General features: G+C 40.3%; 1 protein-coding gene across 1 annotated transcript in view; it reads right to left on the bottom strand.

The window, feature by feature from the left end:
- Window positions 1–628: 628 nt before the first annotated feature.
- CDH7 (cadherin 7) overlaps window positions 629–26,436 on the bottom strand; it is a 143,785-nt gene continuing 117,977 nt past the window's right edge. Inside the window, exons 8-12 of the mRNA XM_056131489.1 lie at window positions 23,198–23,334; window positions 22,186–22,307; window positions 21,372–21,489; window positions 17,429–17,680; window positions 629–1,124 (exon numbers count right to left, since the gene is read on the bottom strand). Coding sequence (XP_055987464.1) covers window positions 631–1,124; window positions 17,429–17,680; window positions 21,372–21,489; window positions 22,186–22,307; window positions 23,198–23,334 — 1,123 coding nt within the window. The 3' untranslated portion in view covers window positions 629–630. The remainder of the gene's footprint in view (window positions 1,125–17,428; window positions 17,681–21,371; window positions 21,490–22,185; window positions 22,308–23,197; window positions 23,335–26,436) is intronic.

Here is a 26,436-nt window from a genome sequence, read left to right as displayed (position 1 = left end):
TATAGTTGTTGCTTTATACCAGATTTTATTGACTTTTTTTTAGGGGGCGTGGATGGGGGTCGAGTAAGTAAGACTTTTCTAAGAACTGATTTAGAGCTAAGTGAAATATTTCTGCTAACCATCAGCAAGAAGATCTTGCTAGATTCTAGAATCTTAGCAAGCTAGAAACGTCACCGTCAATTCCCTTTGCTCCCCGCCCCGCCTTAGTTTGGATCTGCAGGAAGTGCCAGGCCCGTTAGCTGAGCCCCGGGGCACTGCTTCTCCCTGGGCAGTGCTCCCCTCCTGCAGCTCGGGTGCCTGGGCAGGTATCTGCGAGTTGCTCTCTATTCCCCAGCCACCGAGCATCTGGATGCCTGCAAAAAAAAAAAAAAAGAAAGAAAGAAAAAAGCATCTGCCACTGTCCAGAGTCCCTCTGTGGTCAGCCAGCGCCGTCCGTCCGGTCCGTCGGTGAGCAACTGCACCCAGGAGGAAGAGGGGGAGGAGGAAGAGGCGCATCCCTGGAGGGTGCAGATATTTACAAGCCGGTCCCGGGGCGCGCGCCCGGGGGATGCCCGTGCGCCCTGCCCGCGCGTCTCCACCGCGTGCGTGCGTGCGTGGCCGGTCCATCGGGGATGGGTGGGGTGTCCAGGGCTAGGAGTAGAGGCTCTCGGGGCCGGGCCCGTACAGGTCCGCCAGCCGCTTGAAGCGCGGCCCCCAGTCGCTCAGGTAGTCGTAGTTCTGGTCCGAGTTGGAACTGCCCGAGTCCAGCGAGCTCAGCGAGCCGGCCACCGAGCCGTCGCCCTCGAAGGCGTAGGTCTGCAGCGAGTCGTAGGGCGGCGCGCCCGGGTCCACGTCGGCCTCCTTGAGCCGCTCCCAGATGAACTCCCGGAAGATGACGTTGTCCGGGAGGCTCTTGAAGGCCGGCCGGCTCAGGAACTGCATCTCGGGCGTGACGTCCCGGCGCGTCTTGGTGTCCCGCAGGACGTGCAGGTTCCTGAGCGCGGCCATGTCGAAGGCCTCCGTGTCCTCCTCGCCGCCGCCCTCGTCGTCGTAGCGCACGATGTTCTCGCGGATGTCGCGCTCCTCGTCCAGGATCAGCGGCTCTTTTTTCCGCCGCCGCATGGTGACGATCAGGAGGATGAGCACTGCGGGGAGAGCAGAGGGGGACGTGTCAGCAGCACCAGGCGGCCGGGTCCCCCACCCCAGCCCAACACCACCACCACCACCACCCCGATCCCCGCACGGGCCGGAAGGAGGAGGCTCGTCCACTCGGATTCGGGATTCCCAGGAGAAGACTTGGAGGGGAGAGAACATTCCCCTGCACCCACTGCCCTGGCCCCCTACCCAGCACCGCAAGCGTTTGTGCCCAAGCCTGGCCTTCTATGTGGTCTGGGTATGTGATTCCTGAGCATCGTTGGGTATGCCCCCCCAAAAAACGCACACACACACAACCCCACTTGATCCCTGAGCAAAGTTGGGTATACCTCCCAATAAAACAAATTATAAAGAACACTTGATATTTGAGCACCGTTAGGTGTGCTCCCCAATTTTTTTAAAAACCCACTTGATCCCTGAGCACAGCTGGGTCTGATCCCCACCCCCCCAAAAAAAACAAATTAAAGTCCACTTGATCCTTGAGCACAGGTGGGCATGCCCCCTCCCAACCCAAATAAACAAACAGACAAAAAAATGCACTTGATCCCTGAGCACAGTTGGGTCAAATAATAAAAAAAAAAAGTAAAGTCCACTTAATCCTTGAGCACAGGTGAGTATGACCCCCCAAGAACACCCACAAAAAATACCACTTGATCCCTGAGCAAAGTTGGGTATACCCCCCAATAAAACAAATTATAAAGAACACTTAATATTTGAGCACCATTAGGTGTGCTTCCCATTTTTTTTTTAAAAACCCACTTGATCCCTGAGCACAGTTGCATCTGACAAAAAAAAAAAAATTAAAGTCCACTTAATCCTTGAGCACAGGTGGGTATGACCGCCCCCAAAAAACCAAATTAACAAAAACCCCCACTTGATCCCTGAGCACAGTTGGATATGCCCCCCAAGAAACAAAACAACAAAAAAACTTGACAACACTCAGAATGCTCATTCTGAGTGCAGAATTGGCTGGATTTTGTTGAAGTCCCCGTGATTTATAAGTTATTCATAGTTAAAGTATTAGACAAACTATATTCCAGCCACATTCCCACCACCAGTGTCAACCGCCCCCCACCAGGGCCCCCAAGGTCCCTCCCAGACTCCCAGCCCAAGCTGCCAGCTTGACACACTGTTGAGTTTGGTAGTTGAGGTTGGCTCTCCCGTTTACAGTGCAGTTAACTGTGGTTTGGGTATTTAGCCCTGCCACCCTACCATCCACCGTGTACCCAATCCCCATGACTCTTTCGTGCCTTTCCTTCTATGTCCTTCTCCTCCCTATACTCCGGGAACAAGAGCAATCTGGGCATCCCCAATATACGCGGCATATGTAGTGAATGGTGGTGGGAATGTCGCATTGATTCTTCCTGTGGCAAGAGCTCCCTAGCCAGAGAAGTGGCAGTTCAGGAAAATGCTATCCACCCGGGTCGTCAAACAACAAGTGAGGTTTTTGCAAACGCAAATTACCATTCATAAAGTGTTGGGGCTAATGGGACGTGTGATTCAGAGGGTAGTAGACTGCAGCCACCGGCCAGGTTTGGCAGAAATGCCTTGTACTAGTCTATGAAACTTGGACCTTATATAAAATCTAGCATGTTGGCCCAAGCACAGACACGAACAGCCTCCCTACAGTCAGTCGAGTCCCATTTTTCAGTATGAAATACCAGACTCGGATTTTGTGCATTTGATCTAGAGAAGACAAATTATAAGATGTCAATATTCTCCAGTGGCACAATGGGACAGTAAGTCATCTCTTCCAAAGGAAGATTTCCCTTCCAATGCCAAAATTAATACATAATTATATACATCGTTATTACTCATTAGCACATGGTGACCATAAGAAAGTTCATGGCCCCATGGACTAATCAAAAACTAATCAATTTAAGGGCTGGAGAGATAGCACAGCAAGTAGGGAATTTGCCTTGCACGCGGCCAACTCGGGTTTGATTCTCAGCATCCCATATGGTCCCCTGAGCACCGCTAGGAGTAACTCCTGAGTGCAGAGCCAGGAGTAACCCCTGTGCATCGCCAGGTGTGGCCCAAAAAGCAAAAAAAAAAATCAATTTATATATTTAGAACACTTTTTTTCCATCAATCTTTTTTTTAAATCTTCTGGAAGGTTAAAAGGACCCAAACATAGTGAGTGGAATATGGTTTAGATCCAATTACCCTGCACATTTTGTAAAAAAAAAAAATGAAAAGTTTGAAAATTTCAAATAACTTTGGTGAGGGACACATCTGGGGCACTCAAGAAACCCTCTCAGCATTGGGTATTGAACTGAACAAGCTTCATGCCAGGCAAATGTCTCACTAATTACATGGTCTCCTTAGTCCCTTAAACAGTTTTTAAGGTTCGAATATCCCAGGTCGCATAGTTAGATTACAATAAACATATCAAATACCTCTATTTTCACATATTCATTGTAATTCATTGCGCATTTTGGGGGAAGGGGGTGGGAGTGAGTTGAGCCATCCCAGGATTTGTTCAGGGATCGCGGGATGGCTCTTGGTGGTAGCTGAGAGACTATACCTGGTGCCAAGGATTGAAGATCTTAAGGCGTTTGTTTTACCGTCCAATTGCCTGTAGCTATGAAAATTGTGAAGTTTTTTAGCAGGTGGAACAATTTAACATTTCAGTCAACTAGAAGAATAATCATTTCTGACTATTTGAACACATTAAAAAAGAAAACTTAACCTTTCTGTACTACAAGCATTAATTGCTCTTCAGGGACAATGGAGATAATTTCTGTATTAAAAGGAATATTTTCTGCCTAAGTAAGCAAAAGATTATATATTTTAAGAGTTTTTGTCATGCTTTTTTTTCCTGTCACATTGAATATACTTCTTGTAGATACAGAAAATTTAGGTCAGGTTGAAGTGCAGACATGTAGCTAATTACGATGATTGTTCATGATATATATCTTTAATAAATCTACAAAGCATTTATTACAGTGAGGTGAGGGGATACTGGCTTAATGCGAAGGGAAGTTGACACTTGGGGGAAGGGTGTAGTGCTAGAATATTTCACGTATGAAATCCTACTAATAGCAGTTTGTAAACCATAGTGCCTAAAATAAAATAAAATTACAAAGAAACGTGTTTTACCATTTATATGCATCAGTGTGGTGACATAATATTGCACATAGTAAATTTCCTTATGGAACGTAGAATTTAGTGGAAGTCAATAGCACTCTAATAATAGCACTGTAGCACTGTCCTCCCATTGTTCATTGATTTGCTTGGGCGGGCGCAGTAATGCCTCCATTGTGAGACTTGTTACTGTGTTTGGCATATCGAATATGCCACAGGTAGCTTGCCAGGCTTTGCTGTGTGGGCGAGATACTCTTGGTAGATGACTAAATTTAAGAATACAGCTGTGATTATTCCAAAAAGGGAAGATATGATCATCTAGAGAAATATATTAGGAAATATAAGGATATGTTTTTCTCATCAACAGGATGAGAATGCTATTCGGGTCTCCCAAAGAGGAATTGAAAGAGCTATACTTGGAGTATCACGTTTCACTCAAATGAGAGAAAGAATTTGGAGTTTCGACCTCTGTCGACAATCAACAATCAGGGTTGCTATCTCATTTGCCAAGGCGTCAAAAATCAGATGGGCTGGTCACGTAATGAGATTTAGAGAGAATCGCTGGACTAGAGCCATTACCGACTGGATTCCACGGGATGTCAAAAGATCACGTGGCCGCCCACCTACCAGATAGTCATACTTTTTCATCAAAACCATGAATGAGTTTGAGGCTCTTCGTGTTCCTAGAATGAACAGACGCCATTGGGCTACACTAGCACGCAACAGGGACAAATGGAGACATTACTAGCACCCGCTTGAGCAAATCGACGATTAATGGGAAGTCAAGTGATCAAGTGATATAAGGATAAGGAAGCAAACCAAGACATGAATGAATCAGAGTGTAGAATAGGGATCAGATGAGTTTTATGGAAGAGTATTACTGGACCAGTCAACCAGTGATCAAAGAAAGAGATGGAGGATGGAAGCCTGCATCAGACCCAAGAACTAGGGCATTTCTTAAACTGTGGGTGTCAACCCCAGATGGGGATCCATAATTGAATGTGGGAGCCATGAAAAGTTTGGCAACAGTAAAAGGTTCTGAACTTTCAGCAATCCAAATTTAATTCAAAATCAAACAAGAAATGAATCTAAGGATTTCCTGCAGTGCATATCATGTTCTCTTTCTTGGGTGAAAAGAAGTCAACCACGGGAGAAGTTGAAGCAGACCTGCTTTAAAGAATGCATACTGTGATTAACCTGGTTTGGGGAAGAAATAATCTCTATTTAGGTCAGCATTTCTGGAGACATGTGTAAATCTGATTACTACTATAGCAGGGAGGGCTGGAGCAATAGCACAGCAGTAGGGTGTTTGCCTTACAAGCGGCCAACATGGCCGACCCGAGTTCGATTCCTCCACCCATCTCGGAGAGCCCGGCAAGCTACCGAGAGTATCTCACCTGCACGGCAGAGCCTGGCAAGCTACCCGTGACGTATTCGATATGCCAAACACAGTAACAAGTCTCACGATGGAGATATTACTGGGCCCGCTCGAGCAAATCAATGAACAATGGGAGGACCATGACCGTGACTATAGCAGGGAAAAAATGATGCTATTCTAGATTTCATAGCATTCAATTCAACTGTTTTGAGTTCCATGATATGTAAGAAATACTTCTGGCAAAAACAACCAAAAAAGAAGGAATCCAGCATTTGGGTAGCTCAAATTCTATATATAGACACAAATATAGATAGTATAACTCATAATGTAATTCACTATTAGGTACAGATATCAATATGTACAAACAATGCAGATAAGAACAGACTTTCCCCCCAAAATAACAGACATATTAAGGTAAATAGATGAAACCCTAAGCTTTGTAAGCCACATACCATGATTTAGTGAGGCCCTTTGTTTCTCAACTTTCCTGTGGTCTATGACAAACATTTCCAGATGTTTAAACCAAAACATATGCACACCAACTTAATTTGAACAGATTTCAGTACTATTTCCTTAAACAACTTCCTAAAGGCTGAACTTACCATGACTGATGTCTATAATTAAGAAGCCCATTTCTCCAGTAAACTTCTATTATTAAGCTTATTATGTTCTTCCAGATGACACCTTCAAATGTCCTCTAAATATCACAGGAACAACTTCATTGGGAAGAGGGTTTTTTTAAAAATTTTTATTAGTGAGACATTATGAGGTACAGTTGTAGACTTATAATTTTTTTGTGCTTGGGTTTCAGTTATACAATGATCAAATACCCATCCCTCCACCAGTGCCCATTTCCCACCATCACGGATCCCAGTATCCCTCCCACCCCCCATCCCCCTATCCCACCCTGCCTCTGTGTCAGGGCATTCCCTTTTGTTCTCGCTCTCTTATTGGGGAAAAGGGGGTTTTACCAATAAGAAAACAACCTAGGCTTGTGGCATTGTGGTGACAAGCAGAATATGTGGGTTTATGAACTCACACTATTTCTGAGAATGAACAGTGGACATGCCCAGCTGAACAAGATATAACAGACAGAAATATGACAAACAGCACAAGGGATGCAATTTTCTAGTTACTAAATAAAAGGGCAGAAGGCAGAGAAGGGCTTCATGGAACAGATCCACTGACCGTTACTGTACACTCAAGAAAGAGTATGTACGGACTGCTCTGGTCAGCCTTAGCCATGCAGAGTCAAGAGAACGGACAAGATGGCTCCTCCAAACAGGGGTCATCATATCCCTCAGACTATAAGGGACCAACCAGTCTGTTTACGCGTTCTTCACTCCAGAGTATTTCAAAGTTGTGAATATTCAATACAAAAGTCAAACACATTCCTCTTAAAGCAATGCAGAGTACCTCCCAGTTCGCTTCTTTCTTTCTTTCTTTCTTTCTTTCTTTCTTTCTTTCTTTCTTTCTTTCTTTCTTTCTTTCCTTTCTTCCTTCCTTCCTTCCTTCCTTCCTTCCTTCCTTCCTTCCTTCCTTCCTTTCTTTCTTTCTTTCTTTCTTTCTTTCTTTCTTTCTTTCCTTTTGGTTTTTTGAGTCACATCCAGCAATGATCAGGGGTTACTCCTGGCTCTGCACTCAGGAATTACTCCTGGTGGTGCTCCGGGGATCATATGGGGTGCTGGGGATCGAACCTGGTTTGGCCCGGTGCCAGGCAAATGCCCTACTCATTGCTCTATCACACCAGCCTTATGCCTCCCAGTTTTTTAGTTTAACATCTCATTATTATCCCAGACCCACTCTTCTGTAATCTCTTGGCTTGCATAGATCAGAATTCTCAACATCCACATTTGGTACCCAGAACTACATGGTATTCTGCAGATGGGATCCTATAAATACAAAATAGTACTAATGCTAAATATGGTGACTTCTCTTATAAAGAAATGAAGCTTAATTAATTTGAACATATTTCAACTGTTGACTTTGGGATTCATTTAAAATTACTTGTGATATGAAACATTGCGAGGCCAGTTTTTTTCCCCCTCCAGTCTAATGCTCTGTAAGAGGATTTTGTTTTAAAATCAAATTGCAAAATCTTTTGTGTATACCTGCCAATTACATGTTCTCAGAGATGGCAGTTGTGCCTTCCTTCACTCTCAAGTGGCACAGCCAACAATTATTTGGGGTGGGGGTGGGGAGGAAACCACTGAGAGAATTCCACAGAATAGTCAACACAGACGGTTTCACAAGAAGCACCAGGGAAATCCACAAAAATATGCAAAGGGCAGAAGGTGGGTGAAGAAGGCAGCGATCTGGGAGGAATGAAGTGGAAGGTTGCCTAGTTTAACCACACAGGATGGGGAGGGGATAGCGATGGTGTGGAGGGATGCATTCTTGGTTCATATGAAACTGCAGCCATGGAGCTGAGGCACTCTGTAGGGGCCCAGGACCCAGTAAGGAAGACATCAGTAACAGAAATTTACACTTCACTACCCTTCCCTCATCTTTGATAATAGGAACTGAAACTCAACATATGCCAACATCAGACAGAAATCACAGTGACTCAGAGACAGGACCCTCCACCAAAACCCAGGTTTATTGGTTTTTCTTCTTTGGTAAATTTAGTTGATCTCTTTAGGGCTAGAGCGATAGCACAGCGGTAGGGAGTTTGCCTTGCACGCAGCCAACATGGCCAACCCGAGTTTGATTTCTCCGCCCCTCTCGGAGAGCCCAGCAAGCTACCGAGAGTATCTCGCCCACATGGCAGAGCCTGGCAAGCTACCCATGACGTATTCAATATGCCAGACACAGTAACAACTAAGTCTCCAATAGAGACGTTACTGGGCCCGCTCGAGCAAATCGACGATCAACAGGAGGGCCTTTACTTTACTTTACTTACTTTACTCTTTAGATCTATTTCATTATATCCGGATTGCCCCTAAGCTTGAGAAATCCACTGTTGCTCACTGACCCCCACTACTCTCATTCACATTGCTCCTTCAAGACACTGTCAGAGTGAACAGGTCCTTCTCATCCCTTATTTATAAAGTCTGTCATTGTTGACAAAGAGCTTGAACCTGGGACAAATTATGGGGTATCTTTCTTGAACTAGGAAATTATGAGGATTCTTGGAGCCAACTGGTGGCTGTTTTTAAAGTAGTATCGTAATGAATTTTTGTTGCTTGGCTTTTTCCCTATTTATCCAGAACTGAGCTCAACACAACCCAAGAATTGCACTAGTTTCAAAATTTGGTAAGCCCAAGGCCTCTGAAATCTCTGAGAACCACACCACAATTAAAATCTGCTAGTCACATTTCAGAAAAGTATTTTTGATTGATACATTTTACTTTACACTGAAATTTCTCAAAATGCAATGAATAATGAATAAGTGTAATAAATTTGGGCTGGAGTGATAGTAGAGCGGGTAAGGCATCTGCCGTGCACGAGGCTGACATGGCCGACCCGGGTTCGATTCCTCCACCCCTCTCAGAGAGCCTGGAAAGCTACCGAGAGTATCTCACCCGCATGGCAAAGCCTGGCAAGATCCCCATGATGTATCTGATATCCAAAAACAGTAACAAGAAGTCTCACAATTTGTTGTGAGATGTTACTGGTGCCCGCTCAAGCAAATTGATGAACAACGGGAGGACAGTGCTACAGTGCTACAGTTGATACCACATTATTGTCCCATGACTCTCCACTGAAAGGTCTCTTCAAATATTCGATGTTTCCTGATATGAAAAAATAACTTTCATCTAATGTGTACTATTTTCTCAGTCATAAAAATAACCAAACTTAAAATCTTTAGATTATCTTGGACTCCGGCTTTTTCACTCTCACCTTATTTAAATCTCATGTTCACTCCAATCCCTCAAGCACCTAATTCTTACACATTGGAACTTATATATGGAAATGTGCTAGGTATTCCATCTTTAAACCCACTTCCCCTGATTATGTCACTGTCGAACATCTATTTTAAATCCCTACTTTTTTGAATAGTCACTTAATGAAGATACTTTAGCATCTCATGCTTCAGTTTTCATCTCTTCAAAATTGAGACAGTAGCAGTATTTATCCCGCAATAATTGGTAAACTTTTATGAGGGTCGAGTTCATATTTCTAAAGTACTTAAATAGTATTGGAGTAATAGCACAGCTGGTAGGGTGTTTGACTTGCAACCGGCCGAGCTGGGTTTGATTCCCAGCATCCCATATGGTCCCTTGAGCACCACCAGGGGTAATTCCTGAGCGTAGATCCAGGAGTGACCCCTGTGCATCGCTGGGTGTGACCCAAAAAGCAAAAAAAAAAAGTACTTAAATAGTGCCACAAAGAGTAAGTACTCTCTAGATTTGCTAAATGATACACCGTACTGTGAACTGCTATAAAACTTTATGTAATTCAATTCCTATTCCTTTCCAGTTTCTTAATGTAAGCCACACAACTGTTGCACCCAAAGAAAGAAAAACCTACACTCATGATTTTTCAACCTCTTTGTTAGTTTAGTTAACTATTTGTTAGTTTAGTTAACTACATTGGTATCTATTTATTGCATGGCTGGGTAAGAAAAACAGGACTGGCCCTATTCTTGAAGGCTTAAATATGAGGCCAGGATAGTAAAATAAACAACAGACTGTGATAAATACTATTCGCACATGCATCCCAAAATAGTTTTCCTCTTACTTAATTGCCCTGTACTAGCTTATCTGAAGATACCACTTTAATGAATAATGTTCTTGTGAACAACTTTACAAAAATAAAATATATTTTTAATATAAATAAAAAGGCAGCGAGGGAAATAGTACAGTGAATAAGGTAGTTTCCTCGTACAATGCTGACTTGGGTTCAATCCCCCAAAACACATACGATTCCTGGAGCACCTCCAGATGTAATCTGTGAGAACCGAGCCAGGAGTAAGCCCTGATCACATCCTGGTGTGGCCCCCAAACAAACAAACAAAAAAACTGAAAAGAGAAATAAGGTCACTACACCTAACATGCTCTTTGTATTTGAGGAAACAGATATTTACAAATTGAGAGCCCCAGAGAAATATGTAGATTTTATAATAAAGAATAACGGTTTGTGAGGGTGTGATCAGAGCATGAGTGCATTCTCTGCAAGTACCCTAACTTTGGAGCAAGGTAGGAACAGCCGAGTGTGCATAAGAGATCCTAAAAGCCTAACAGAAGGACACACATGGGAAGTGTTGGCACAGGGTGACATATTTCAACCTATTGGAAACAGAAATAACTTCCTGTTGGGGGAGTGGAGGACTCAGAGATCCCTCAGTCCTCAAGAGGTAACCAGATATCACATGATAGCTTGATTTCTGGACCACAGAAACATTTGGATTCTACACAAGCACACCTGATGCCCCTGAAATGTGTCAGGCAAAGAATATGTTTCCATTTGTGAGATATAACAATTTTCACAAATTGACGTTTTGATCTAGTTTTTGATGTTTTGATCCATTTCGCTTCTGTGTTGGAACAAGCAATATTAATTTTGTTTGTGCCTGCTAAGTGTGCAGACTTGGGGTGAGGGAAAATCAAACTGGTGGTAGGTATGATTGTGTTGGAACACTGAATACCTGAAACAACTCCATTATAAACTACTTTGTAAATTACAGGAGAGGGCCATAAGCGAAATAAGTCTGAGTAAGAAAGTCAAATGTCAATGATTTCACTCAAGGGTAGTTAAAGTTTACAAAGGGAAAAAAAATCAAGGAGTAGACATTCTTCAGGCAAGGCAATCTTTTAGAATCAGCAGAGAATTAAGTCTACCAAAGTGAGGGGTGGGGACCTTGGAAAGATCTTAGCATTTGTGCTTGGTGCATTATTTGGAAACATACCCCAGAAGCATCTCAACATGTATATTTTCTAACCTAATGTTACGGCTGTATATTAAAACTTCAAGAACTTGTTTTTAAATACCTTAAACCTATCTTAAAGGTTAAGATTCCAGGTTAAAAATTAAGAAAAGCCTGGGAACCTGAAAAAAATGTCATGAAACTATAGAACCATAGAAAAATGAGAAATCAAGGTCTTATGGAAATTCTATTTCTGGAAAATAACAAGCAAAATCAAATATTATTTTCCACTAATGGACACATTCCAATTTGGGGTTGATTCATTCAATATGCTAGTGTGACACCTTCCATCTCATAAGGTAGCATAAGGCTCAGTCTCTGCTTTCCAAAGAAAGTGCTGGAGGAAGGAGGCATCCCTTTGTGGCCAAGGCGTGTACTTCACTTCTCTAAGAGTCTTTAACCTAAGGCACTGTGGTACCAGTGGACAAACTTGCAGGCTATCGAATGTAGCCTGCCCACAGGGCAGAGTCTGGCAAACTCCCCGTGGCCTACCAAATATGCCAAATACCAGTAACAATGATGGGTCTCATTCTCCTAAAGAGCCGTGAATATAATCTCAGGGCTAGGATGAAAGAGACGTTACTGGGGCCTGCTCGAGGCAATCAACGATTAACTGTGGTACGAGAAGGAAGAGATCTCAGCTGAACTCAGAAGCAATGAAGATCCTGAATACAAATTGGCATTGCTACTCATTGAGTCTGGGGAGAGGTCTTCTGGGTAGATGGAAAAATGCCTGTGAGAGAAGCTAAGACATGATGAGTGTGAGAGAAAGCAACTGATGTCCTTTGACTCAAGCATTTTACCAGTGAAAAGGAGGGAGTGGAATCTGAGAGAGAAGAGCTAAGGGACTGGAGAGGCAAAGGAAATCCTAAGCTGGGTTGTGCATTTGTTATTAAAGGGCTTTCTCTACACTGATAGATCTGAGAAGGTAGAGAAACTGCATCATTCAGGAACAAGATGGATCTTGGATTAAATCAACATCAAGTGAGAGGAAGAAGAGAGTCAAGATTCAAGGAAGTCATCTGTACAGGACATGGGAGGATGGAACTGAGTGAAGAGTGAGAGTTGGCTGATTCCACATGGAAGACCTTTCAGTTGAGACTAAATCAGGATAAGAGCAAAGCATATAGGAAAATCATTCTGCATTTGATCATCCTATGCATATTGTTAATGGTAGCAATCCAAACGAACAATGAATAATGCCATTCAATATTAAGTGAGAAAAATATGAACCAGATATGTGTAAACCACCAAGGTCATATTCATAAAGGTAAGTTCTGCTTTCCAGGTTTAAAGACAAGAAAACATTGAATTTCAATAGCAATATCCCCCAAGCAATCATCACAAATTTCTTCATTAAATATACAAATTAGAATTACATCACTTGACTCAAGTAAAAAATTAAAAACAGGAGACGCAAAAAGGACCATGTACCACAAGAAATGACAACTGGTGTATATTACTTGAAGTGTTTTACAAATTTAACAAATAAAATCGAGATATAAATACTGATTGCTGGAAATCATTGGATACATTTTGTACTCAAAGATACAGAAGAAGGAAAATAACATCTTGTGGGAAGGAGATAAAATATCAAAAAAATAAAATAAAAAACCTCTCGTAGTTGAGAATTGATCATTCAGACTGCTTTTAAAAGTGTTTTCAGTCTAGTTGAAAATAACCGTAAATATTACCAATTATGAGTTCAATTATGGTAAAAGTGTGTAATGTGATAGTATTAGGGGAAATATTTAAACATCCAAATACTATTATGTTCTTACTTTATACTGGCAAAAAATATATATATAGAGAGAAAATAATGAAAATAATCTCACTATGGGGGCTGGAGTGATAGCACAGCGAGTAGAGTGTTTGCCTTGTACGCGGCTGACCAGGGTTTGATTCCAAGCATCCCATATGGTTCCCTGAGCACTGCCAGGAGTAATTCCTGAGCACAGAGCCAAGAGAACCCCTGAGCATCATTGGGAGTGACTCCCAAACAAAAAAAAAATCTTCAGGTGTAAATGAATTAGAATGAATTTCAGGAAAATAAGGAATCAGTATTCACCCCAAATGAAGAATAGGTGAAGACTGATCAATATACTACAGACGATTTGGATTTCAAATTCTGGGAAAGAGCACATTCCAATATAGTTTTTTAAGAAAATTTTCAGATGTATTTATTGTTGGAGCGATGGCACAGAGGTAGGGCGTTTGCCTTGCAGGCCACATGCCCGGCAGAGCCAGGTTTAATTCCTCCGCCCCTCTCGGAAAGCCCCGCAAGCTACTAAGAGTATTTCGCCCACACAGCAAAGCCTGGCAAGCTACCCGTGACGTATTTGACATGCCAAACACAATAACAACAAGTCTCGTAATGGAGATGTTACTGGGCCCGCTCGAGCAAATTGATGAACAATGGGAGGACAGTGCTACAGTGCTACGGTATTTTATTTATCGGTTAATCCATGATCAGTGAGTGTGAATAGGTCTCAAAATTCACCCAATATCAAGAAGTAACCAGTTCCAAGAACCCCTGAAGATATTTCAACCTTAATCGACTTCATTTCCTGTGTAAAGAGAAGATAGATAGGCTGGAAATGTTCTGCAGTGCCATCCAGCATAAATATTCTGGAAACTTCTCTCCATCCTAGGCAAATTACCAGGAGCTTCAACTTGTGACAACACTGAAACACAAACTAAATCTGTGGGAGAAAGCTGTCCTCTTAGAGGAATCCCAAACCTCACGCTTCATGAGTTTCATCCTGAAAGTCAGGATGATTCTCAAGTTCTCCCACCTTATTCTTAAACATCTCCACCTTCCTCTTCTCTAGCAATATTTCTTTAGAAGCCTGAAAAGGTTTGACTTATAAATCCTGGTACTTTGTGTTCAGAAGTAACATTCACTGCATTTCTTGAGATGTGAAGGGAAAAATCGATTTGATTCGTGTAGAAAAGTCAAGCTTCATGCAGACTGGAGGGTGTTGATGCCTACCAGCACAGGCAATTAATCTGGTGGAAAACCAGACTTTGCAACAGAAGAGACTGATGCCAAGGAGAAGAAAATGGTTTTGGTTATCTGATCCTAAACATGTATAATGCACAGAGACCCAATGCTAGCTTCGGAATAGATTCTAGTTTATGGCACACGAGTCACTCTAACTAGAGGAGCATCTGGGTCACGGGCTGGAGAGATGGTTCCAAGGCCAGAATGTAGACTTTGCACGTCTGAGGCCTGGGCTCCATGCCAGGCTTTGCGCTCTGAGCACTCTTGAGTGTGGTCAAAACCAACAGTAACAAAAAAGCAATCTCTGGTAGCAAACTGCACTTCAGTATTATAAAATTCAGTTTGACTTAGGGTCACATAAACTTAAAATCACTATGTATAGGGGCCAGAGCAATAGTTTGTAGGTAGGGTATTTGTTTTCTATATAGTCAATACCAATTCAATTCCCTGAAACTCAGTGGGTCCCCTAAATGATCCCGAGAGCAGAGCCAGGAGCAAGTACTGAGAACTGTGGAGTATTTCCTCACCCCAAAATGAAAACCACTACATATACTTAAGTATTTTATCTACACAAAATGGGACATAAAATTCTTCTTAGAAGTAGAAGAGGCATTCCTAATATAAGAACTTAGGTGTCTAAGAAAAATGTTAACATTTAACAAAGAGTAACAGACTAATAAAAGTCTTGACAAAAATCCCAAAATCTATACTCTTGCCCTGAGTGATAAATATACATCTGTATTTAGTCAAGAATGAAATTCAATAAAATAATTTTACTTCCAATTGAACTAGGTGATGATTCTATTTTTGAGGCCACATATGGTGCTGCTCAGGGACCATATTCAGTGCTGGTGTGTTGGCTGCAGGCAAGGCAAGCACCCTACCCACTGGACTATCCTACCACTCAATGATTCTTAACTAGTCACATCCAATCTAAATTACAAAGAAACCCAAAGACACAGGTGAACATATTTTCTAAAAATAAGCCACATTCACTAGACAGCTTAAAAATATAGTTGATTAAGTGTCAGCTATGATTAAATTTTCCGGAATACAATTTTATCTTATTCCTTTCAAATATAGGACAATCTAAGCTGCCAATGAAATGTGGCTGAAGTTTAATGCAACAATTGAATGAATTGGATGTGAAAGAGCCGTTTCATTCACATATAATCAGACTATCTCCTTTTCTCCTGCCCTGTGCTTTGATCAAAATACTTTGTCAAATACAAGGGAAATCTTGGTCGTTTTTTTTTTTTTAATTCAAGGTCAATTTAAATTCTTGTTGTTCAATTTTAAACCTGGTAAAGGAAGAAAGGGTAGCTTTCCATGGCTACACTTTTGTCAAATTTTCTTCCTTATTATGATATTTTCTAACTTGGTAGAAAAACAAAAGACATTTTGCAACAGCAATATGTTCTAAAAATTTTCTTGAGCCCTTTATATTCTATTGAAGCTCTAACTGGAAATTTCTGGGAGGATTATTTCACTTATATAATGTTACTTTAAAATTCCAAGTAAATATTACTTAGTTACCTGAGACTGCTACTAAAAATAACAGTTTCTGGTTTTATGTGATTTACAGTCTAGTTATTCAAACTACATATTACCTTGATCAAGAGGTTGAAAAATTTTGCTCCATCAATAAAAATTTAATTTGTATTCTATGCTAAGAAAATCAACATCTCTTTTAATCTTTATAGACTTACGGGGGTAGGAGCAATAGTACAGCAGTAAGGATACTTGTTTTATCTCCAACACCCTCTCTCATCCCTCAAGCTCCACCAAGATGGATTCATGAGTACAGAGCCAGGAGATAGCCATGAGCTCTGCCAGGTGTGGCCCCCAACTAAGATCTTCACAGCCTGATGATTCTAATTTTATTATTTTCCCATTTAAAAAATTTAGTTATTTTTAGTTAGTGGCCACATCTGGTATTTCCTGGGAAATAACACAGGGCCACGGGTAGAATTTGGAACTCCCATATGCAAAATGTATATCCTATCTTCCTAACCCCTATTACCTTTCTAAGATGAAAAGTCTAGTCTTAGGAAAACTAAGGTTTATCTAGGGAAAAACTAGTCTCTGTTGGATGTAGGAATAAAAATTATGCGTATTTAAATTCACACATCTTCTTTGTAAATACATACAATGATTATATTTACTGCTAAATTATATGTTTAACAAAATACGTTATAAATGGATTTTAAAATGGTATAATACCAAAGAAAACACATAGTCCAATCTCTAATAAAATATTAAATGCTGATTGTCTTTGTTGTAGCAAATTACACTATGGAGGAGAATTTAGCTAAGAAATAAGTCTATTACCCAATGCCCATGTTGGATGTTTCCCAATTTATGAAAGCATGCTGCATAATCTCTTATAAAAATGCAATTCTAATATGAGTTATAAATCTAATTTAACCAAATTACAAAATAATCATTGAAAAAATAAAATTGCATATGGTAGTTCTTCTTGGGAAATTATAATTTTGCCTTGCTGAAACTGCAATCTTCAAAGCTTTGCAAATAATGATAAAGTTCATCCTACATCTTCTGAAAAGAGTCGGTTATAAAGTCATAAATTCTAAATTAAGTACAATTTTGAAACAGCCTAGTTAAAAATTATCTCTAGGCTATCAAATTTCTATTTCTGTATTATAAAGCAAAGAACTGACTATGTTTTTTTTAAAAAAATGACTGAAAGAAACCGGTGGCATACAAGGCATTTGTAGTCACTGTTTGAAAAAGAAACACTAGTTTTTCTGAGCTAAATTTTCTACAGGGCCCTGGAAAGCCTGGCAATGGTCATTGGCGGTTCAACTGAGCAAAATATCAACAAGGTCTTTGCAACTGTTCCCCCAAAGATACCAGCAAGAAAAAAGACAATGAGAAAGGTGGGGTGCATGGCTGGTGGGGGTGTTCTCGCAACACACGCAGGACAGGTACCTACCCAGAAGCGTCAAAACGCAGGCAAGTATTGCGATGAGAGCTCCCGTGCTGAGACCTGCAGGTAGAACGTAGGCCTCAGCGTTGCAGGTCTGAGCTATCCCATCTGCATCACAGTCACAGACCCGGATGGTGAGGGTGTTGGTGCTGCTGAGGGAAGGTGACCCGCTGTCGACGATGAAGATGGGCAGGTAGTAAACAGACTGCTCCTGTCTCCGGAAGCCATTCCTCCTGGTGAGAACGGAAGCCGTGTTGTCTAGGACAGAGAAATCAAGTGTCTAAGGAGGTTGCTGACGGAGCCCGTTTTCCCACCCCTTCTGAGCTGAGCTCACTGTGCCCAGTTTCTTTTGACAAGAGCAATATTTCCAATGATTGGGTAATTTGTAATTCTAGAGTTATCATAAAAATGATAGTCATAAAATAAAAATAAATGTGCAAGTATTATGCATTGCTTATTATGATAACTACAACTTTCTAAAGATTGCAAAGAGTGCATCGTTCTGTAGATATTAAAGTTCAGACAAATGTATTCAAAGAATAGCGAAAGTGAACAGGTTAAATATTTTTACATATATCATTAACTTTGCTATTATAAGATGGCTCAGATGAACTTCACATCTACTGTATCTTTTGGGGGGAGTGCAGACACTCAGCAGTGCTCAGTGCTTACTTCTGTGCTCAAGCATCAGTCCTGGAGGTGCCCAGAAGATCATGTGGTACTGCGGATCTGAAACAGGGTCTGTTGCTTGCAAGGTAAATGCTGTAACCCTGATACCATCTCTCTAGTGACAAATCTATTTTTTCTTTCACAAGCCTTGAGCCCAATATAGAGACAGAGAAAAGAATCTATTCTGATTTATTTAATTCACATTCAGTAGTCTGTCCACAAGTCTAAATCACATTTCTGTGATGATTATACCAGAAATACATATAAATTTTTATATGCTGCCAAGTTATCCAGCTAACGTGCTTGAGTTTTAAGTGTATAAATGAGGTTCTTTACATTTACAGCAATTAGTGAATAATGTAAAAAAAAGGGAAAACCATATCACAATGCCAGTCAATGTACTTTATTATATGAAGCTGTCAAAACATATCTAGCCAATGTTACCAGAAAAAAATAACAATACTTTAACATTAGAGAACAAGTTGAACTTGAGTGTTCTGTTTTTCAATGGCACAAACCAACCACAGAAAGGAGACTGCTGAGAACATCCTACCTGCAACAGGAATTAGACTTTGATTTCCACACTTTATCTGGTCAGTCTTTAAGTAAGTCAAACTTTTGTTTGAAAATGTGGGAATCTAAGAAGTTATTTAAAAGCTAAATGTGGAGTTAAGAATATTGTGTCTTAGAAACACACATCGATGTCCTTGTTTTCCTCCCACTCACCCATATTTTTGATTTGCGATATCAACTTTTTCAGAGTCTATTTGTAATGTGACATGCCCAGCACTGAATAACAAACACATACATGTCCAAACTGAGAGGAGAATTTAGTGTCTGAAAGAATATATATAATTCATCTTTTCTGCATGTACCTCCTCAGGTGAAAGCCAAAAAGAAGAACTGATACTCTCCTACTCCAACTTTTCCTTAAAAGTTCAGATTAGGTGACTGTGAGTGCAAGCTGGAAAAGACTTGGTTTGGTAGACCAGATGGCCAATAAAGCTGGGGATTTTCCTGCCTGAATTGTCCACATATTGTGGTAGTGTGTTGGTTGATGAGAAGGTTACCAAGGAATCTAGTTAATTTAATGGCCCACTTAAAATCTCACTAACATGATGTTGGCCAGTCAGAGAGATAATGGAAATGGCTAAGAGGCAGGAATAAGAATGCTAAAAAGGAAGAACATGGCTGGCAGGTTAACAATCTCTTGAACCCTCTCTTCAACCCAGCCAGAGGGCAAAAAAAGAAGCATAAGTCTGAAGAACCACGAAAAGCCAAAGGGATGGAGAGCAGTAAATGCAAGGAAGGAGAAGCAGACACAAAATTTTTAGAATACACCTGGAGGACAGTGGTGGACTTCAAGGGACAAAACTAGTGAAAGACCAGTGTGGATATAGGTATGAGATAGTAAGGGGTCCAAAGCTATATGCTGTTAAATAATTCCAACTTTATTTTCTAATCTTATGCACAAAATTCAAGCAGTGAATTTTGAAATTAAACCAGTTTGGTTATAACAGTATTGAATATTGAAATTAAACCAGTTTGGTTATAACAGTATTGAATATTGACATAGAGGAACTATTCATTGGTTTCCTAGAAAGGTCATAAATCTCCCTCCCTGTGTTGAAACTGGATGCATCCAAGTGCTGAGAACTGCTTTTTCCAATTGTGATTAAGTCAGAGAGTTGGGGATTCCTTATCCTGGGGATTGTTCTGCCTTTTATGTTACTAAAGGGACAGATAGTGTTCTCATTAAGCAGAGAATAGAATCAGGAAAAATTATTATTTTCAGACTGACATTTTGAGGCCAAACTTGGATTTTCTGTATTAAAAAAGTTGGTGGCTTCAGGCAAAAGCACTTCTAATGTCCATCTTCTGAGAACAAGTCTTTTTAGATAAGTTAGTATCTGACTAGCAAATCTACATTGTTTTTCTGAATCCTGAGTCACCTATCCACCTGAATGAAATATTACATTTTCCCATGTGTTGGGGAGAATACAATTCTTCACATCAACAGCAAATATTCTTCTCTGATAATGGATGCCTGAATGAAAACCAATGTGGATATATACATTTGAAATTAGTAAGCAGCAGCTTCTTCGATTTCTTTGTAAGTTTTTATAACTGTGTGCTTGTTTGTATGTGTGGGTATGTTTAAATATACGTATTTAAGAGAAACGTAATTTACTTAGAGGTATTTGTAAAACTGATTCTGTAATGAAATTTACGAAACAACAGAAGCAAAGAAAGGGGATTTGGAATAGGGAATTTTGATTTATTTTTATATTGCTTTTTGTTTTGTTTGGGGGTCACATGTAATGGTGCTCAAAGGGCTCTGTGCTCGGTGCTCACTCCTATGGGGTTTGATGGATCATACGGATGCTGGAACAAAACTCAGTTTGGCCATCGGCAAGGCAAGAACCCCACCTTTTTTACCTTCTCTGCACCTCCTATTTTATATTTCTTTTACAAATAAATCATGCATCACACATATTCTATATGTTATGTGTATTATAAAAATTTTTGTATTTTACCAGGTTGAAAAATTCATCTTTGCACTAAAAACTGGGCTGGAACAATAGCTCAGCAGGTAGGGCATTTGCCTTCCTCGCAGTCATCCTGGCCAAGCCAGGTTCGATTCCTCTGCCCCTCTCGGAGAGCCCAGCTAGTTACCGAGAGTATCTCGCCCACACAGCAAAGACTGGCAAGCTACCCATGACATATTCATATGCCAAACACAGTAACAAGAAGTCTCAAAATGGAGACGTTACTAGGCCCACTTGAGCAAAATCAATGAACAGTGGGAGGACAGTGTTTTTTTTTTTGGTTTGACACTAAAAACATTAAATCATAGTTGAGTTGATTTAGTATACACTGATTTAGTATAGGCTAAAAGACCAATAATTTGCAAGTCTCAAGCTACACCTATGAAGCATTTGCTCACTAGTACCTTTATCTGGTCACCAACCAGTTAGATAATCTGGATAAGCAGCTTGAAGTACAAACGAGAAAGCAAATGTCTGGAAGGAAAGACAGGGAGAGATAGATCTGACTCCCCACCCCTGTTTGGCTCGAAGCCTAAATGATTTAAGTCTCAGTTTCTTCTTCATGACAGAAAATCCATAGATAAAAATTACTTGAGGGGCTCATTGCCCTTTAATTAATGTCCTTGCTGGTTAAAAAAAAAAATCCATAATCAGCATTCTTGAGAAAAAGAAAGTACTTACTTGGAGCCTTTATATCTGCGGCTTCCACAGGTAGCAATCACAACACTTACCTTTGTTATCTTTTAATGAAAAGTTGTGGTTATTCGTTGCCTCTGTGGTTAAGCTGAAATAAAACTGGTGGCCATTGGAGGGTTCGTCTTTATCAACGGCACTGATTTTCTGGATCACCTGTGAATAGGAATTGGAAACTGTGAGTTGCTGGTGGTGCCCTCTGCTGTCTCCTGGGGCCATGCAGAGCCAAGCTGTGACTTAGGAGTACATCCGAGTTTCCGGAAGGAGAGGAGAGAGTGTGTGCATGCCATAAACCCAATCTAAAAAGGGCTCTGCAAAATAAATCATGTCCTTTTCAAAATTCATGTGTGAATTTACTTCTGTAAACCTCAGCAGTAAGCTGTGCCAACTGATTAAACCATCCAAGCACACATCACACGACACGGACAATAAGGAGAGTAAAACACACCCCACGAAGATTGAGCTTCACTCCATTCTCAGATCTTCAAGGTCCTTAAGCCCAATGTGGGAAACAGCCCAATCAAGCCCGCTATGCTCTATTTCTCCTCAAAAGGGACTAAGCCCCGACCAGGACTTTTACCATATAGACACACTCCTCCTGAGAAATTTTCATCATCCCAATTAAACCAGAATTTCAAAGTTCCTTTAATATTAGTTTATGCTACACATCAAAGTGTTGGTTTTGCAGAAACATGCTGATTATAGTTTATCTTAAAGCTGGCAGAATTTCAAAGGCTCCCGCCGCTGGATATTTTGGAAGCAATTACACACACACATACACACACACATACACATACACATACACACACACACACACACACACACGGAGAAACATCCTCGGCAGCCTCTCACCTGTCCTGGTTGTGCATTCTCACAGACTGTGGTCTCGTAGTCCATGGCAAACTCAGGGGCATTGTCATTAATATCCAGGATGGTAATGGCCACGTAGCCTCTTCCTACTTGGGATGGATTCTCTAAGAGAGAAGAAATACTGTATCATTTTCTCTGGTTCTCAAACTAGGGGCACACTGCTGTTTTACTCGGAAACATTAGCAATTAGAATCAGGGTCCAGAGAGATAATACGGTGGGCGGGGCGCTCGCCTTGCAAGCAGCCCACCTGGGTTCGATTCCTGCTACCATATGTGGTCTTAAGTCCAGCCAGGAGTGATTCCTGAGTGCAATGTCAGAAGCAATCCCTGAGCACTGCTGGGTGTGTCCCCTCAAACAAACCAAAACTGAGTGACTTGCGCAGCTGAAGCACAATTCTAACAAGAAAACGAGCGAGTCTCAAATAAAGCTTAGCACCATGCACTGTAACTCTAAAGGGCGTTATAGAAAATTTGGTCTAAATAGTACATAGATGACAGAGATGGTGACAGGTACAATTAATGTAGGTAACATTTAGTCTCTGGTGAGAAAACTATTACAAAATGACTATGAAGTCTGTATTTCAGTATTTATGGTTACTATTTGCATCAATATATACAATTAATATATGTACATAATTAATATTAATATATATTAATATATGTCTCTTCATGTATTTTTTTATGAAAGAGTAAAGTGAATTCAAAACCAGAATGTCTTAGAAATCAGTTATTGAATTTAGCAAACTATTTTCCCAATTCTCCATCAGCAGAAAGGTAGCTGACCAAAAACAACAAAAATCATTAGGAGGGCACCTCTGGCCTGAAATTTGTAGTCATCTCTTTGTAAGTATTAACATAAATTTTGTGCTCATACATATATTTCACAGCTTGAAATTAGACACATTGCCTCTCTACTATTTGATTCTCACAAAATATATGAGGTCATACAGCCCATTCTCAAAGGCATCTTTATAATTTAAGTCTTACAACTTACGGCTCTCCATTGCAAGGACTGTGATATTATGGACAGCATTTGTTTCTCGATCCAAAGATTTGGCGGTGGTAATAACACCACTGTTGGCATCGATATTGAAGTATCTCTCCAAGTCTGTGTTTCTGTCAATTGAATACCTAATTGGACATTTAAAAAATTATGTTTGATTATAGTTTGCTATGTTAATTGCATTAAATGTAACCACTGTTCTTAAATAAAATCACCAACTGTCAGTATGCTGTTTTTAAAAATGCATGAAACACAAAAAGAAGAGACAAGGAAGCATTAAAAAAGAAAATGACACATCGGCAAATATTTGTGTCTGCCTGCCGGTAGAGAGTTTGGGGTTGAGCATATAAAGACATTATTACTCAATAGATTTTACTTTCTCAATGGCATATGAGACAAGGTTTTCCATTGAGAACTAACATGAAAAAAGCTGAAATAATGGAGAGTTGTGTCATTTTTCTAATGAAGACACACACATACATATACATACATGTGTAGGCACACATATATAGTAGGTATATATGTACAAAACTTATAATGCATTCTTTCTTCTCAATTACATATGTGCATATATTGCCTCAAATACAAATATATACACATTTACATAAATATGCATACAGGAATTAAAATATGATAGCATTGTAACCATTGTAACCTGCCCAAAGGATCCATCTGTCCTTTGAGGTCTCTGGTCATTAATTTAACCAAAAATCGGTCATCTTGTTATCCTCTTTGTTCATCCATGTACTTAAAGATATCTGGAAGCAGATATCTAAACTACCATGGACACTAGAACACTTTTCCTTGGTAATTTAATTTTCCTTAGTCCCCTGGCTTAAGTACTACCTTTATTTTTGATCACTCCCAAATGTATACACAGTCACCTAGACTCAGATTACTATACTGAGTCACCTACTCGATTTCTTTATTGAGCCACCCACTTAATCTATAAGGAGTTCCAATAAGAACCGATTTGTAATTGTCAGAGGATCCTATAACTCCCCAGTCTCTTCCTCCTACCTTACTCCATCTGAATGAATGCCATTACCAGTCACGTGATTACTCAAACTAAACCTCTAGGACTGTTTCTTTGTTTCCTGTTCCCTTATCCATGCATCCAATTTCTCGGCAACTTTTCTCAAGTCTAAGTTACGGCTTTCTGGAGCCTCTCAATTACACATGATTTTTCTCTTTATCATCATATTTTCTATTTTATTGGCTACAATCCATTTTTCATGCATCAACGATCCAAACAAATTTTATTGAATGCAGAGATATTAATTTGCAATCACATACAAAAGATAGATTTTCTTCCCTAAAGGCTACATTATGCAAGATATTTGATGCCAGTATTTAATGTTATTATCACCTATGTACAACTAGGTATGCATATGTAAGTGTGCATATACATATACATTTATTTTTATATATAAACACATGCAATGGTATGTTCATCTAATGATAACAGGACAATTGATGTTTGTCAAAAAGAATATGAGTTAATACAGATGCAGCAATTAAGTCAACACTAAAACCCTGAATTGCTTATTTTCTGAAATCACGGCAATATCTGCATATTCAAAAACAAATCTATTCTTTCTCATAAGGCAAAAGTCCTTTGAGTTGGAATTAATAAACATGATTTTCTGTAGACCTGAAGTCAATAACAAAAATATTTGCCTCTATTATCAATAGCGTCAAAGTTCCCATCAATCAGAGAACAGAAAACTTGGTAACGAATTTGACAACATATTGAATGTCTCTGATTTAGAGTTTCTTTATTTTGTTTTAATTAATCTTTAATTTTTTTTGAACCACACCTGGTAATGCTCAGAGTTTACTCCTGGCTCTGTGCTCAGGGATCACTCCTGGCTGTGCTCAGGGAAACAAAGCTGGTGCCAGGGAATCAAACCCAGGTCAGCATCATGCAAGATAAGCACAGTACTTGCTGCAGGTACTTCCAGTCCCTCTAAATCTCTAAACTAGGTCTTTATATGTTTTGAAGATGAATGGATACTAATGCTTCTATGAAATATTTATCATTTCTAGGTCAGGAGAGACAGCTCATTGTACTAGAGCTCATGCCTTGCAGATGGGAATGGAGGGTTTGATCCCTAACATTGTATCATCTCCCATATAGAGAGGGAAGCACAGCCCCAGAACACCACCAGGCTCATAAACAAATCAACAGGGTCAGAGTGATAGTAAACCAGGTAAGGCAGTTGCCTTGCAATTGGCCAATTCAGGTTCAGTCCTCATAGGGTCTCCAACAGATGGCATGAATGATCTTGGAGTGCAGAGCCAGGAAGCACACCGCTAAGTGTGTTCCTTATCCCCAAGCAAGCAAACAACAACAACCAAAGAAACTCATAAACAGCAATTCATTTCTAAACCATCAACTCTATAGATCTCAAGAATAACATGTAATTTAATGTTACAATCTTTTGCTTAGAACTCATGCAAAGCAGTCTTAGAGAATATACAACATACATAGCTATATATTTGTTCCTCTGAATAATTCTGACATTCTTATCTATGCCTCCTTTTCATTTATTCATGCATCCAGCAATTATTATTGAACACCTGCACGTGACGTTCTATTTTAGGAAACTCAGTACATAAAATATTCTTAAAAATAGCAACCTATTATAGGCACTTAGGAGAAAACCAGCAAATTCTATCCTGGTGTAGGATGGAGAGTCTCTTAGCTGTGCGGAGAAAAGGCAGTGCTGGCTGGGGCAGAGATGGACCCGGACAGGAGACTGAGTCCAAAACAGTCGGTGGCCATTGTGTTGCTTAGTCTCAGGATCCTAGGCTCATACCGGAAAACCACGTGCCACTTTCCAAGGATCTTCTCTGAACATGTCAAAAACTAGTCTATGTATGAGACATTAGCTCATAAAAAATAAATAAATAAATAAATTCTCAAAAAAAAAAAGAAAGAAGTCACTTGAGAAAATGCCTTAGCAAAGAGAAATGAAGAAAATGCAGGCACTTTTCTTGGTTTGTTTCATTTGTGTTTCTTTGGAAGTCATTTCCAACAATGCTCAGGGGTTACTCTTGGTTCTGCGCTCAGTATTCATTCCTGGTTCTGCTCATGGGACCATACACAGTGCCAGAGATTGAACCCAGGTCAGTTGTGTGCAAGGCAAGTACCCTACCCACTGTACTACTTCTCAGACCCCAGAAAATGTGCGTGCTCTTGAGAGAGTGAGATGTACAATTTTCTT

The sequence above is a fragment of the Sorex fumeus genome, unplaced genomic scaffold, assembly GCF_029834395.1.
Source record: "Sorex fumeus unplaced genomic scaffold, SorFum_2.1 ptg000092l, whole genome shotgun sequence".
Taxonomy (NCBI): domain Eukaryota; kingdom Metazoa; phylum Chordata; class Mammalia; order Eulipotyphla; family Soricidae; genus Sorex; species Sorex fumeus.
This window is presented reverse-complemented; position numbering and strand designations above follow the sequence as displayed.